General features: G+C 34.8%; 5 protein-coding genes across 10 annotated transcripts; 1 reads left to right on the top strand and 4 right to left on the bottom strand.

The window, feature by feature from the left end:
* Positions 1-55: 55 nt before the first annotated feature.
* AGP24 (arabinogalactan protein 24) lies at positions 56-732 on the bottom strand. The gene has a single exon (NM_123438.3). The coding sequence runs from the start codon at positions 649-651 to the stop codon at positions 442-444; it is 210 nt and encodes a 69-aa protein (NP_198889.1). The 5' UTR covers positions 652-732; the 3' UTR covers positions 56-441.
* A 1,034-nt stretch (positions 733-1,766) lies between these two features.
* On the bottom strand, positions 1,767-4,504 carry AT5G40720 (C3H4 type zinc finger protein (DUF23)). Of its 3 annotated transcripts, none has more exons than NM_001344350.1 (3): positions 4,386-4,504; positions 3,612-3,771; positions 1,767-3,532 (listed from the first exon to the last, which is right to left on the bottom strand). In NM_001344350.1, exons 2-3 carry the CDS (start codon positions 3,739-3,741, stop codon positions 1,911-1,913), a joined length of 1,752 nt encoding a protein of 583 aa, NP_001330147.1. In that variant the 5' UTR covers positions 3,742-3,771; positions 4,386-4,504; the 3' UTR covers positions 1,767-1,910. The 3 variants fall into 3 exon arrangements, with proteins under 3 accessions (NP_001330147.1, NP_001330148.1, NP_198888.1); NM_001344351.1 differs by lacking the exon at positions 4,386-4,504 and adding an exon at positions 3,913-4,207; NM_123437.4 differs by lacking the exon at positions 4,386-4,504 and having other exon boundaries at positions 3,612-4,339.
* Positions 4,505-4,745: 241 nt separating this feature from the next.
* On the bottom strand, positions 4,746-6,837 carry AT5G40710 (zinc finger (C2H2 type) family protein). Of its 2 annotated transcripts, NM_123436.3 has the most exons (8): positions 6,600-6,837; positions 6,357-6,440; positions 6,064-6,273; positions 5,837-5,959; positions 5,586-5,643; positions 5,329-5,402; positions 5,164-5,249; positions 4,760-5,063 (listed from the first exon to the last, which is right to left on the bottom strand). In NM_123436.3, exons 1-8 carry the CDS (start codon positions 6,711-6,713, stop codon positions 4,994-4,996), a joined length of 819 nt encoding a protein of 272 aa, NP_198887.1. In that variant the 5' UTR covers positions 6,714-6,837; the 3' UTR covers positions 4,760-4,993. The 2 variants fall into 2 exon arrangements, with proteins under 2 accessions (NP_001331724.1, NP_198887.1); NM_001344349.1 differs by having other exon boundaries at positions 4,746-5,063; positions 5,329-5,643; positions 6,600-6,814.
* Positions 6,838-8,154: 1,317 nt separating this feature from the next.
* On the top strand, positions 8,155-10,049 carry AT5G40700 (transcriptional regulator ATRX-like protein). Of its 3 annotated transcripts, none has more exons than NM_123435.4 (5): positions 8,155-8,432; positions 8,665-9,293; positions 9,368-9,439; positions 9,527-9,578; positions 9,674-10,049. In NM_123435.4, exons 1-5 carry the CDS (start codon positions 8,361-8,363, stop codon positions 9,755-9,757), a joined length of 909 nt encoding a protein of 302 aa, NP_198886.2. In that variant the 5' UTR covers positions 8,155-8,360; the 3' UTR covers positions 9,758-10,049. The 3 variants fall into 3 exon arrangements, with proteins under 3 accessions (NP_198886.2, NP_001031988.1, NP_001119343.1); NM_001036911.3 differs by having other exon boundaries at positions 8,202-8,432; positions 9,671-9,992; NM_001125871.1 differs by having other exon boundaries at positions 8,291-8,432; positions 9,368-9,578; positions 9,671-10,049.
* Positions 10,050-10,090: 41 nt separating this feature from the next.
* Positions 10,091-11,418, bottom strand: AT5G40690 (histone-lysine N-methyltransferase trithorax-like protein). Its single transcript, NM_123434.3, has one exon. The coding sequence runs from the start codon at positions 11,032-11,034 to the stop codon at positions 10,402-10,404; it is 633 nt and encodes a 210-aa protein (NP_198885.1). The 5' UTR covers positions 11,035-11,418; the 3' UTR covers positions 10,091-10,401.
* Positions 11,419-11,768: the final 350 nt, after the last annotated feature.

The following is an 11,768-nucleotide window of genomic DNA, read 5'->3' as shown; positions in this document are numbered from 1 at the left end:
TTTCTTCATCTACATAGAAGTTAGAACTCAATTTCATGCTCTGTATTCTGTATCTATATACTGCTGCTTCTATCTAATAAAATTGTTCATGCACATTAAAAACAATAACCTAAGCGTTGATGAACTTTTCGAGTGGTCTTGGCAGATTATAGATTAGTCTCGTAAAATTAAAAAACATTGTTTTCACAAGGAAACAATTGTTTTCGAAGATCTCCTAGCTAAAAACACACACAGACGTTGGTTTCATCGGTTACTAAGAATCGGATTTGTAATCCAAATCTTCGTAATTAAAAACACACGTTCAATAAACTTTTATTTTATTCAAGAAATCAGATCAACATAGAGAGAGTTAAAAACAAATGAGAAAAATTCAAAATATATTAAAAGTCAAGAGAACAATTTCATAGAAACCGAAACAAAACGACGAATGTAATAACCAACTTAGTGGTTGGAACCAACGACGAGAGCCACGGCAGCAATAGCCAAGACGGTGAACATATTGGTGGCCGAAACAACGGTTGAGCTAGATGCGGGTCCTGGTGCTGGAGCCGGAGCATGGTGGTGGTGACCCTCGTGGGCGGACACAACGGCCATCGTCGCCAATAGACAAACCACAGCGATCTGAACAAACATCTTCGTCATCATCATCATTATCTTCAAAAACGTTTTGAGTTTTTTTTGCTTTGGTTTTTTCTTTTGATGAATGAGAAAAAGATTTGTGTTGTTTGTTGTGTAAATAGGTTTGTGAGATTTGTTTATATAGGAGAGAAAACTTTTTATTTATAATATATTGAAATTTATTGAATATCTTAAAATAAGATTTTATTTTAATTTAGGACTAAAAATAAGATTTGTTTCTATTTTTTTTGTTGAATTGGCCCCGGCTTTTGATGCATTGATCAAGACAGCTGTTAAAGATTATATGTGATTCTGTCTATCACGTTACTATAATTGGCCAATTATATGGAAGGCAAAAAAAAACTGAAAATATATTGTAAAATCAGAAAGTTTTAAAAGTTATTTATTGATTTCTCAATCAGAATCAGAAAGTTTTAAAAGTGGTTTTTAAAAAAAAAAATCTTTGTCATAAAGTGAGTTATTGTTTATGGACTCTTATGGGGTAGGCAATGAAGGTAAAATTATCTCATAAAAACAAATTAACCTTTAATTATGGGGCTCATAGCATTGATTATTCCTAAATAATTTAATAAATTATGGATTAGATAGAATTAAATACTCAAAGGACAAAAAGACGTGGAGCCAATTCATTTTTGGTTACGAAAATTTTAGAATAAATTTCTATATACGTGTACATGGATAACTATAATAAGCACATATATTAAGCTCTCGGGATTTTGGCTAATAGATATTTAAGAGAAATTGCCTCTTAATCATATTTAATCATAATTATTACTCACTTTTTTATTTATTAGATATAAGAAAGTATATCAGATTTATTTTTAATTAAATTATGCGTAACAAATTTTAATATATGCAAGAATTAAAGCCAGTCCATTATTAAAAAAAAAAACAATTAGAACCGGTGTTTTGTTTTTGCAAGAAAATGAAACCTGTATTATAGATTTATAGGCCATAGCCATGTGGGAAACAAATCGCCGACTGATGTCAAATTTTTATGGTAATGATTGGTGTAACCATATCATAACAATGATAAGCTGATAATCATAAATTCATTATCACCATCAATTTTTTTTGTTTTAAATCACCACCATCAAGTTTCTTCTTGATAAAACTACAATTATAAAAGTCTAAACTGACGTTTTTTATTAACTTATTAAGTAAAGAGTATAACATTTTTTTTTTCCCCGGGAAGCAATCAATATTTACAAATATGTCCCTATCTCTACGTTATTTTTTCACCGTGGAAATTAAGAAAACAAAAACAAAACCTATTGGGCTTTTAATTGCTTTTTCCTCTTCCGACCAACTCTTTTATCGGCCCACGAGCCCATTTGAACTATAACTTCATCTTCCACTCTCCTTGCTTCTCTCTCCCATACTAAACGCTGCGTTTTACGGTCACTGAATTTCTCCAACACCCAATCCCTAAGCCCAATATCGCTCACCTCACAGAATCTCTCAGCCCAATCAGTTGGTTCAACGGGTCGGGTCCCTAAACCAGGTGCCCGATCTTTCGACCCGACATTCTCTTCGTTTTGCCAATCCGCCACATAAGTCGCTACTCTCCTTTTAAACTTCTCCTTAAAAATATCCCAAACCTGATATTTATAATGGTTAATTACCATCGTACTCTTATCCACGTCAACAAACGCGAATTCTTCTTTTAAGTGAAAATGATGAACGACGTTTATTAGCGTTGCGTTTAGCGATTCCGGTCTAATTATGCTTTTATGTCTCTCCGGTAACGCCATACGACATGTGTACGCCGCTGTGACTCCGCTGCGCGGTGGATCTCTAAGTCCCGACGGTCCAAAACTGTGACACGGCGTTCGAATTTCACCGATCTCGCCGGACGATGATGGTGTTGTCGTGTGATTTCTGATTACGTTGGTTAGAGTTTGACCAGAGGGGATGTAGAAGAACTCGTCGACGTCGATAAACGCGACCCAATCGCAATCGCTCTTTGCTCGAATCGCGCAATTTGCGAATCCTGCTTCCTGAGTTTTGATCCACGGCCAAAAATGTCTCGAGATGTTGTAACCGCGATTTTCTAGATTCTTGATCTCGGAAACAATGTCGTCGTCGCTGTTGTTGTCGTAGATGAACCACCGTTGAACGCCGATTCCGGCGTGATACATCACCCATTCTCGTAAAACGTTTGCTGCGTTTCGCGTCATGGTGCAAACACACGTTTCAAACGTTTTCGAGACTTTGATCCGACCCGGACGTTTAATTGGATGAGCTACAGAAGGAAGCATCCCACTTCCTTTGATCCTCACAGAAACTTTCACCGGTTGAGATTGGGCCCTTCTTGGGCCGTCTAATACTGTCAGTGGCGTTTTACAACGTACGATCTCTTGGGCCGCAGAGATAGCTTGTGCTCTAAGCAAAAGTTTGGGCTTTGTGAAATCCCAACCGTATACACACTCATATCTCGACGCGTCAGCAACCTTTCCTGGCCGTAGATTAAGCCCCTTGACAAAAACCACCGTGGAATTGTCGTCGTCGATCACGGCGTCGTACACCAGCCAATCCCATCGGTGTGTGAGCCCTACTTGGAGATTATAATCATCAACCCTCCATCTCGAAACGGCGAGGGATACAGTATTGCCACGAGGCACGGCGGAACACCGTACGATCTGACGGCCATAGTCGTCGGTTTCCACCGCGAAAGGAAGCTCTTTAAAAAGTTTAGACGAATCGTTTACGTCGGAGAAAACGCAAAAGAGGTCCTCTTTCGTAAAAAACCGAGAAGATGGAGGGTATTTTAGGAAAATCAATGTTTGGTCGGGAAACTCAACTGCTTCATGGATCGTGATCACCTTAACCACCGGTACAGAACCACGAAGAACTGCGTTGACCGAAGACCGCACCACCGGTCGAATTTTGCCTGATTTATACAAATATTAATTAGTATTAAGTAATAATAAATAAATTAAAACGGTTGTGATTAATTGTTGGATTAATACCTAAGAAGATGAAGAAAGCAGAGAAGAGAACGAAGGAGAAGACGAACAAAGAAACAAATCGGAAAAATCTTCTCCATGAAACAACGACGTCGACACTGCTTAAACCACCGCGTTTCCTACGGTTCTTCATTTTTTACACCGCCGAAAACGGCGGCGATGGCTGAGAATTAAATCCAAAGGAAAAAAGTAATTAGACGAAGCAAAATATTTTAGTTCTTTCTTAGTCTTTCTTTGTTGCAGGCTACGAAGATTTTAGGACGATAAAAATTTTCTGAAGGAATAGAATATAATCTATTTTTACCTTTTTAAAATTCTCTGATAAAGAAAAAAAGACAAATAAATATGGGGTTTAGGTTTTGCCTTTTTTAATTTGTGTGTTTCTTTAGGAATTTTAAACTTTCTTCCTCGGTGCTCAAAGACGTTTCATGGAAATTTACGAACTTTGATGTAGAAGACGTTTCATGACCGCTTATTGTGCTAAATCAACCGGTTCGACAGGTTTATCTATCTGTATTTCCTTAGAAAAACCAATAAAATATCTAAAACTCTTTGGTATTATTGTCACAAATACTTATACAAGCTCAATAATACAATACTATGTAGTAATTATCCACGTTATAGTACCGTATAGTGTGATCTGTCGTAGTAATTTTCATCCTAATTAAGAATGTTTTTAATTTTTCGATAAAACATTCGAAGAGTGTTTAAAATATGCAGGAACATGTATGAGATTTGCCCAAAAGAAGAAAAAAAGCAAAAGAAAAGTTAGGATACCTTGCTTGTTATATTTCACGTCATTATTTATTTACCTATTTTAAGTGCTTTGAATTTATCCACTTTGTTTTTTTGTTTATCGTTGAAGTTGAGATTGAAAGAGACGAGGCTATGATTCGATTAGTGTCCTGACTTTGAGTGATATTGGACTTATACTGGGAAAAAGTAGGTTCCACTTATCTCCTTTTTTTTCTTCACGTCATCTCTAACGTCTATCCCACGTTGTCGTTTTGGTTCTTCCAAAGATATCTGTTTTGTAATTTGGCCCAAAAGGCCTTTCATCAAACGGCCCAATTGATAAAATGATCGAGATAATCATGGTTGATCAAGACTCAAAAGTCTAAACCAAATAATTAAGAATGATACTAACAAATATGAAAAATGAAATTAAGTTGAACCTTTGAAATGTTTTAGAAATGTTAAATGCGATTGTACCGCTCTAGTTGCAGTAAACACTATTGAATTCTAAGTAACAATATTGGTGTAAGTAGTGATATAATTGTAAGGGATGTTGCAAAATGCACTAATCTGATCCTAATTGTAATCATCTTGCAAAGAAAAAAAATGTACTCTCTCTCAGCCGCCATTAAAGCTAAAGCTTGATATGGTTAGAAGGGTTTCTTCTTCAGACCATTGTGTCTAATACGCTTCAAATCTTGAGATCTTCTCTTTAATCCTCTACAGATTAGTAAAACGTAAGAACAATGAGTTCATGAGGGCCTTTTTCGGTTTTAGAGTTGTAAGGAAATCTGAAACAGTATTTTAATGTTGTTGTTACCTTCGGAACAAATAGACAAAGCTGTAATAGAGAAGAAGCACTACCAAAACGATGATGGAGAAAATAATGTACACTATACTCCTCTTCTGCAAAACATATGACTGAGATTAAATGAGATATGATATGATATAATATCATTTACAAAAAAAGGGTTTATTATGTTACCTTTGGTTTTTGAGATAAGGGCTTTGATCCTCCTGAACATGTATGTGCATCGCAGAACTGACGCAAGAAGAAATCTGCAGTTTTAAAAGTTAAAACCCCCAAAAAAGGGTGGTGAATCTCTATGGATCATTAAAACCCCCCACGAAGAAGTCTACAATTGTAAAGTTTAAACCCCAAAAGTAGTGGTGAATCTTTATGGATCAATACAAGCAAAAACTGTTGAAATAAGATAGTAAAATTCAGGAAGGTTCTAATACCGTGAAGACGGTTGGCTGATGAACCTTTATTTACCGGAAAACAACTATTAGCCAAACTCTGCAATGCAACCACACCAGAGCAGATAAGCACGGGAACACAAGAAACAGAACGAAGACAATATGTTCAGAAGTGTTCAAATCTTTCAGTGAAATGTTCTTTGCAATTCTCAGAAGCTACAAGGTTTCTTTGAGTATTAGAGTCCAAACTTGTCATATGATATTGACCGAATCAAAACTAAAAAAATATGTACCTCACATAAGTGCCGGTTTTTTGCAGCAGCTGCAGGATTACACTTGGACTTAAGCCGAGCTGTGTCTACAACAAGATCACAATGCAACGCTCCACAAAGATCCGACAGACATTTACCATGACTCTGGATTCAAAAGCACATAAGTTATGAATCGCTAATAGACCCCAAAACAGTATGAATTGTCACAGAAAGATGGATCATTTTAACAATAATGCATCAGTATATACCGCATTAAGTAAATTGTAATGGCGCGAATCGAAATGCTTATCGAGATACTTCTCTTCATAAAAAGCCTTTTTGCAGAATCCACAACGCCACTCATTAATATCTGAACGCAATTTGTGCTCTTCTTGTTCTCTATAAATGTCATTGTCTCGATGAACTCTACAAGTACTCGGTAACTGATACCGCTCCTTTTCCACATACGGCATGAGATACTTCACAGCAACAACAAAGATCAATGAGAAAACTCTACAGATTTGCATAAAAAATAATAAAAACCACTGCTTTCAATTCATACCTCTTGAATGATTTTCCAAGCAACTCTGCTACGTTCTCTTGAACAATGAATCTCATGAAAACCGTCTTCAGGATCTTTAAAACCCTGTAGAACAACAACCACAAAGCTTCAAAATTTGAACAAAATCTAGAATTCTAAGTAAATCCCAAGTAAGCCAAATCGATTACAAACCCTAAAGTGATACAGACATTCTTCTACACGAAATTTACAGTTGAAATTGCTGAAAAACCCTAAAAATTTCACCTCGAGATTTTGTTGAATTATCGAAGTGGGAAGTGAGAATCCCCAAAACTGAGAAGAGATGAAGAAGCAGAGGAGAATCCAATGAGATGGGCATTGAGAATTCGATCTTCCCATCTTCGCTCACACCAAAAACAATCAAAGAAGATGATTTCAAATTTTGGTGTAATATATGAAAAATGAAACTTTAAGGGTTAAGAAAGAAAAATAGTTTGGGGTTATTTTCAAAACATAAGAATTTATAGGTGGTGTTATTGAATATTAGTCTTTAATGGATTTGGATGTTTTTTGTATTCAAGGAAAAAATCCAATGTTATTTAATTTCACTAAAAAATATGAAGATACAATAATGAATTTTTTTTGTACACATTTGGTTAGAATTCATTCAAACCTTTAAATGCTTTAAACTATTTTCTCTTCAATTGATTTTTTAATCTTTTTTTGAATAATGGACTATACCCTTTTCCAAAACTTCTAAATATTTTGAAAGGCCACCAAATGTTGGATTTTTAAATAATTATTTAAGGCTTTACTCTGAAATTTTCACTATTACTTTGTCAATTTTTTTTTTAATTCTATAATGAATAAAATCTTTGAAATTTAGAAATATGAATTAAAAAAAACGAACCAAAACTTCAACTTGGTTTTGGTTAATCTCTAAAGAAGGAGAAAGAATTAAAGTTTCAACGATGACAAATAATCTAATACATTTTGTTTATGAGATATAAAAGCGATGATAAAATCTTTTGTTTGACCAAAAAAAGTTTTAAAGTAAAACGCTAAAAGAGTTAATATACATTTTTGTTTATTTTTATGGGAGAGAAGCAATCAATATTTTCAGCTATATGATTAAATAATTGTTGGATGCAAAGGAAGAAAAGTAGTTGCTTTTGTGATGGGTTGAAGTGTAATGTATTCATTCTAACAACATCACTTTTGTAACTCAAAGCTGTTTTATTTGGAGTTACAAAAGTACACCTACCGTTACATAAACCAACGCTAATCACTTACTAATTAGTTTTCCCTAATAAATCGTATTTATTTCTTCTTCTTTCTTTTTTGGCTACTTTTCTCCAAACTTATCTACAATTTTATTTCTTTAGTCTTTCTAATGACTCTAATATTCACACCCTAAATCAGATTCATTTTTTTAACCAAAAAAAATCAAATGTAAGCATATAAGTACTAATATAAAGTTTTTTTTAATAGAAAATCAGATTCATTTTTTTTAGTTAAAACAACTAAAATAGTTTTTAAACGCGTTGATATATCTAAAAATTAAAAAAAAAAATTACTCAGAATTCAGTTTAAATTACAGAGTTTTTTTTCCCAAAAAGCATTTCACATTTTAATATTTCATCACCAGAAAAAATTCGTTTTCTCTCTTGTTGCAATTCTCAGCCACTTCATATCAACAACTATAGCAGAATCATTCATTCTTGTTAGACTTCTTTGATACATAATTTATTCTCAGTTTCTCAAATTCCTATCAAATTTTCAAATAAAAACTCAAAATTGAGTATCTTCTTTATTTAAAAAGATATTCTGAGTTTTATCTGTTTCGTGGGACCCAGATCTCAACCAAAGTTCTTCAGATCGTCTCCTAAAACATGTGTTTAGGGCTGACAAATAAAAGTTTTTAAAATTCGAAAAAATTCTTTTATAGCCGTTTCGGTGAGAAAACCCATTAAAACGCTTCGATTTTTATTTATTTCCTTTTGAGATTCCAACGAAGAAGTTCTCGATTTTGAGGTTTTGTGGCCAATGGCTGAATCTGCTGTTCTGTTTCATTCCTATTCGTTCGCAGCTCCTCCTTCTCGTAATGAATCTCATGAGGTTAGTTTCATTCTCTCTATGATTCCTGGGAAAATTCGATGGTTTCTGGGAGATTTTGAATGTAAAGTTTCAAACTTTAGGGTTTAGCTTGATAGATATGAATCTTGATGTTGATTTTACTCAAAGTATCTGAATTGGGTTTGATTGGAAACAGTTTGATTCACCAGAAAGTTTATAACTTTGGTTTTGAGTTTTGGTAAGATTCTGATTTTGATATGTTGGATTGTTGCAGGATAATACGATGCATGCGCTTAGTCAATCAGTTTCATTTGGTAGATTCATGACAGAGAATCTTGAATGGGGGAAATGGTCAAGTTTTTCGCATAAGAAGTATGTCGATGAAGCTGAGAAGTTCTCTCAGCCTGGATCTGTTGCTCAGAAGAAAGCTTTCTTTGAAGCTCATTACAAGAAAATAGCTGAAGCAAAGAAAGCAAAAGCTTCAGATCAATCATCTGATTCTGACCCTAAACAAGAACCAGAAAGTGTTGCGGTGTTGCTTAACACTTTGGAGACATTGACTAAGGATGAGGTTAAGGAAGAAGAGGGTGATGAAACTGAGTTAGTCTTGAGTAGTAGTGAAGAGTTGGTGTTGAGTATTGAGAAAGATGATGAGCCAGTAAGAACAAATGTTGCGGTTTTGGAACAAGAAGATGATTTGCAGGTTATTCATGATGATAAAGAGAAAGATAATCACTCTGAGGATGGAGAGTTGGTGAAGAAGAGTTGTTTCGTTGGAGAGAAAGAAGAAGAGAGAAAATCCGTAACCAAGAACTCATCGGTGGTTAGATTGTCTATAGAGAAATCAGCAACTTCTGAAACTCCGGACAAAGCAATGGAGCTTGTTTTCTCACTGAAAATAAGGTAACAAAAGCAGCTTTGATTGTTTTGTCTAGAATTTGTCCTCCATCTGATTGTTTTATGTTGTAATTTTGCAGTGGAAAACCGATAACTCATAGTTCGTTGACGAAAAGCGAAAAACCAGTTCGTCCTAGATTCGGTTTCTTGAGGTAAGACTGATTTGTTATCTCTTCTTGAGTCAATGTGTATTTGAGTTGATGTTCCTATCCTAATTGTATACTGTTGTTGTGATGTAGCTGTTTGATGGGAAACACTAAAACTCAAGATCAAAAGCTGACTATAAAGAAGGTAAGATTTCGACTTTTAACAAAATCATGAGAAGAAGCCTTTTCTCATTTCCATTAGTAATATGAATACTGACACTAGCTGTGTTTATTCAGCAGAGAAAGACGAGTAAGAAACCATTTCTATGTCTTTGCTTCAAACCCGAGATGGCTGGGGAAACAGAAGCAGGAAGACAAAGGTAGAACACCAAAACACAGAAGAGGAATCTCTGAAAACACTTGCAAGTAGAAAGATTGATCTGTCCTAGGATTCAAGAGTGGTAAAAAACTAAAAAAGAGAATCTTTGAGTGCACAGTAGCAAGAAAAAAGTGAATATCAGAAGAACGTTTGTTTCTTTTTTCTGGTATTGTATCTTTGTGAACCTTTTTGTTGTATGTATGTATCTTCTTCATCTTCAATGAAAAACCTTTCTCCTTCTTTCATAGTCTTTATACTCGATTCGAATTCGATATGTTAAGTTTTATATTGCTCTTCATTGAGATGTGATTGCAGGAACCTCTCTTTCTAATTTGGAATGGAAAAAGGTATCAACTTTACATTAATTTCATTTATAAAACAAGATTTAAGAATCAAATCACACTAACACAAGTTATTAAGAATGATAAATAGTAGTAGTTGAACCTCTGTTCTGATTTGGAGTGGGAATGAGTTGTTGAGAAAAGGTTTCAACTTTACATAAATTACAATTATAAATCATAGTTTTTGATTTAAGAATCAAATCACATTTACATAGAAATAATCATTCATTCCCCCAAGTTATTAAAAATGATAAAATTTACAAAAGCAAAAGGAAAGACAATTATTGGGGGATAATCAGAGAGATCAGTTAAGTCATCATTTCTTCAACCAAATACCATCCTTCATCATATTCTTCCACATGATCCATCATCATCATCATCCCCACATCACAAAAACTCATCCTTCCATCATCATCTGTATCATCATCATCATCATTTGACCCTTCTTCTTCTGTTTCACCACCATCATCACTACTCTGTATATTCACAACTTCTTCTACAACACTCCCTCTGTTTTCTTCTTCTTCATTTTCTTCATCATAATCATAATCATGATCATAACCATAATCATCAGACATAAGATCAAGTATTCCGGTAGCCGAGAACCCGGAAAGCTTCAAACCGGGTCTAGGCCCACCGGCAGCGACCTGCCAAGTCAGCATCTTATAGGTGACATCATTTGTTCTCACCTTTGAAGAGCCTTTAGTCTTGGCTTTAGATTTGGTGACCGGGTGCATATGGCAGTCAAGGCACCTTGCTTGACCACATTTCCCGGTGAATTTCGAGTGATTGGTCGGCTTTGATGTCACTTTGGTAAATAATCCAGCGGTTGGCCGTGAAGTCAAAGGGTTGACCAACTTCGATTCCGGCCTTGGATTCAGCGACGGAGGCAGAATCCGGTAAGTCCTCACCATACCGTGTTGTTTGCCTTCACGCTTCATCTTATCCGTTGATCGATGAGACCTTAACCACACACAAAAAAAAGGAAGAAGAAAGATGTGAAATGATAAAAAAGGTTGCTTGAAGGATATAACAAGAAGAGGAATATACTTGCGGGACAAGGAATAGTCAAAAGTCAAGACGAATTCCCTAAAGTGAAGCTTGTGGACCAAACCAAATGAGTTGTGTAGATAACTTCCTTCCACTATTCAATTATTGGAATTTGTCTTCTTCTAGAAAAAGAAAACAAAAAACAAAAGGAAAGAACCAAACTACACGCTAATCCCACATTGTATATGTTTAATCTTTTATTTAGTAAAACTTCTTCAAACTAAATTTGATACTCGATTGTCTAACCGACACTATAAAATAAAACTTAGGCCACTTGAAAACAGTTAACAAATTTCAATACAAATTGACAACTTGAGTTTATGGCCAAAGAGGAAACCACAAAACTATGTAAATAAAGCTTATAAAAACACAAACAGAAGTAATCTTTTGCACATAAACACGACTTTTAAATAAATAACACAAAACATCGGAATACAAGTTTACGACAAATATTTATTTCTATGAGATGATTTGCCGTCTAAACCCAAGACGCAAAAGCAAAACAGAGAAACAAACACACATACACACACACACACACACACACACAGAGAGACATAACAACAATTTGACTTATGTTTTGGCGTCATAATCGCCAAAACTTATTTTAAACATAAACATAAAAACG

This window comes from Arabidopsis thaliana, chromosome 5 (genome assembly GCF_000001735.4).
Source record: "Arabidopsis thaliana chromosome 5, partial sequence".
Classification (NCBI taxonomy): Eukaryota; Viridiplantae; Streptophyta; class Magnoliopsida; order Brassicales; family Brassicaceae; genus Arabidopsis; species Arabidopsis thaliana.
The sequence above is the reverse complement of the archived record's forward strand: the minus strand, read 5'-3'. Positions and strand labels throughout refer to the sequence as shown.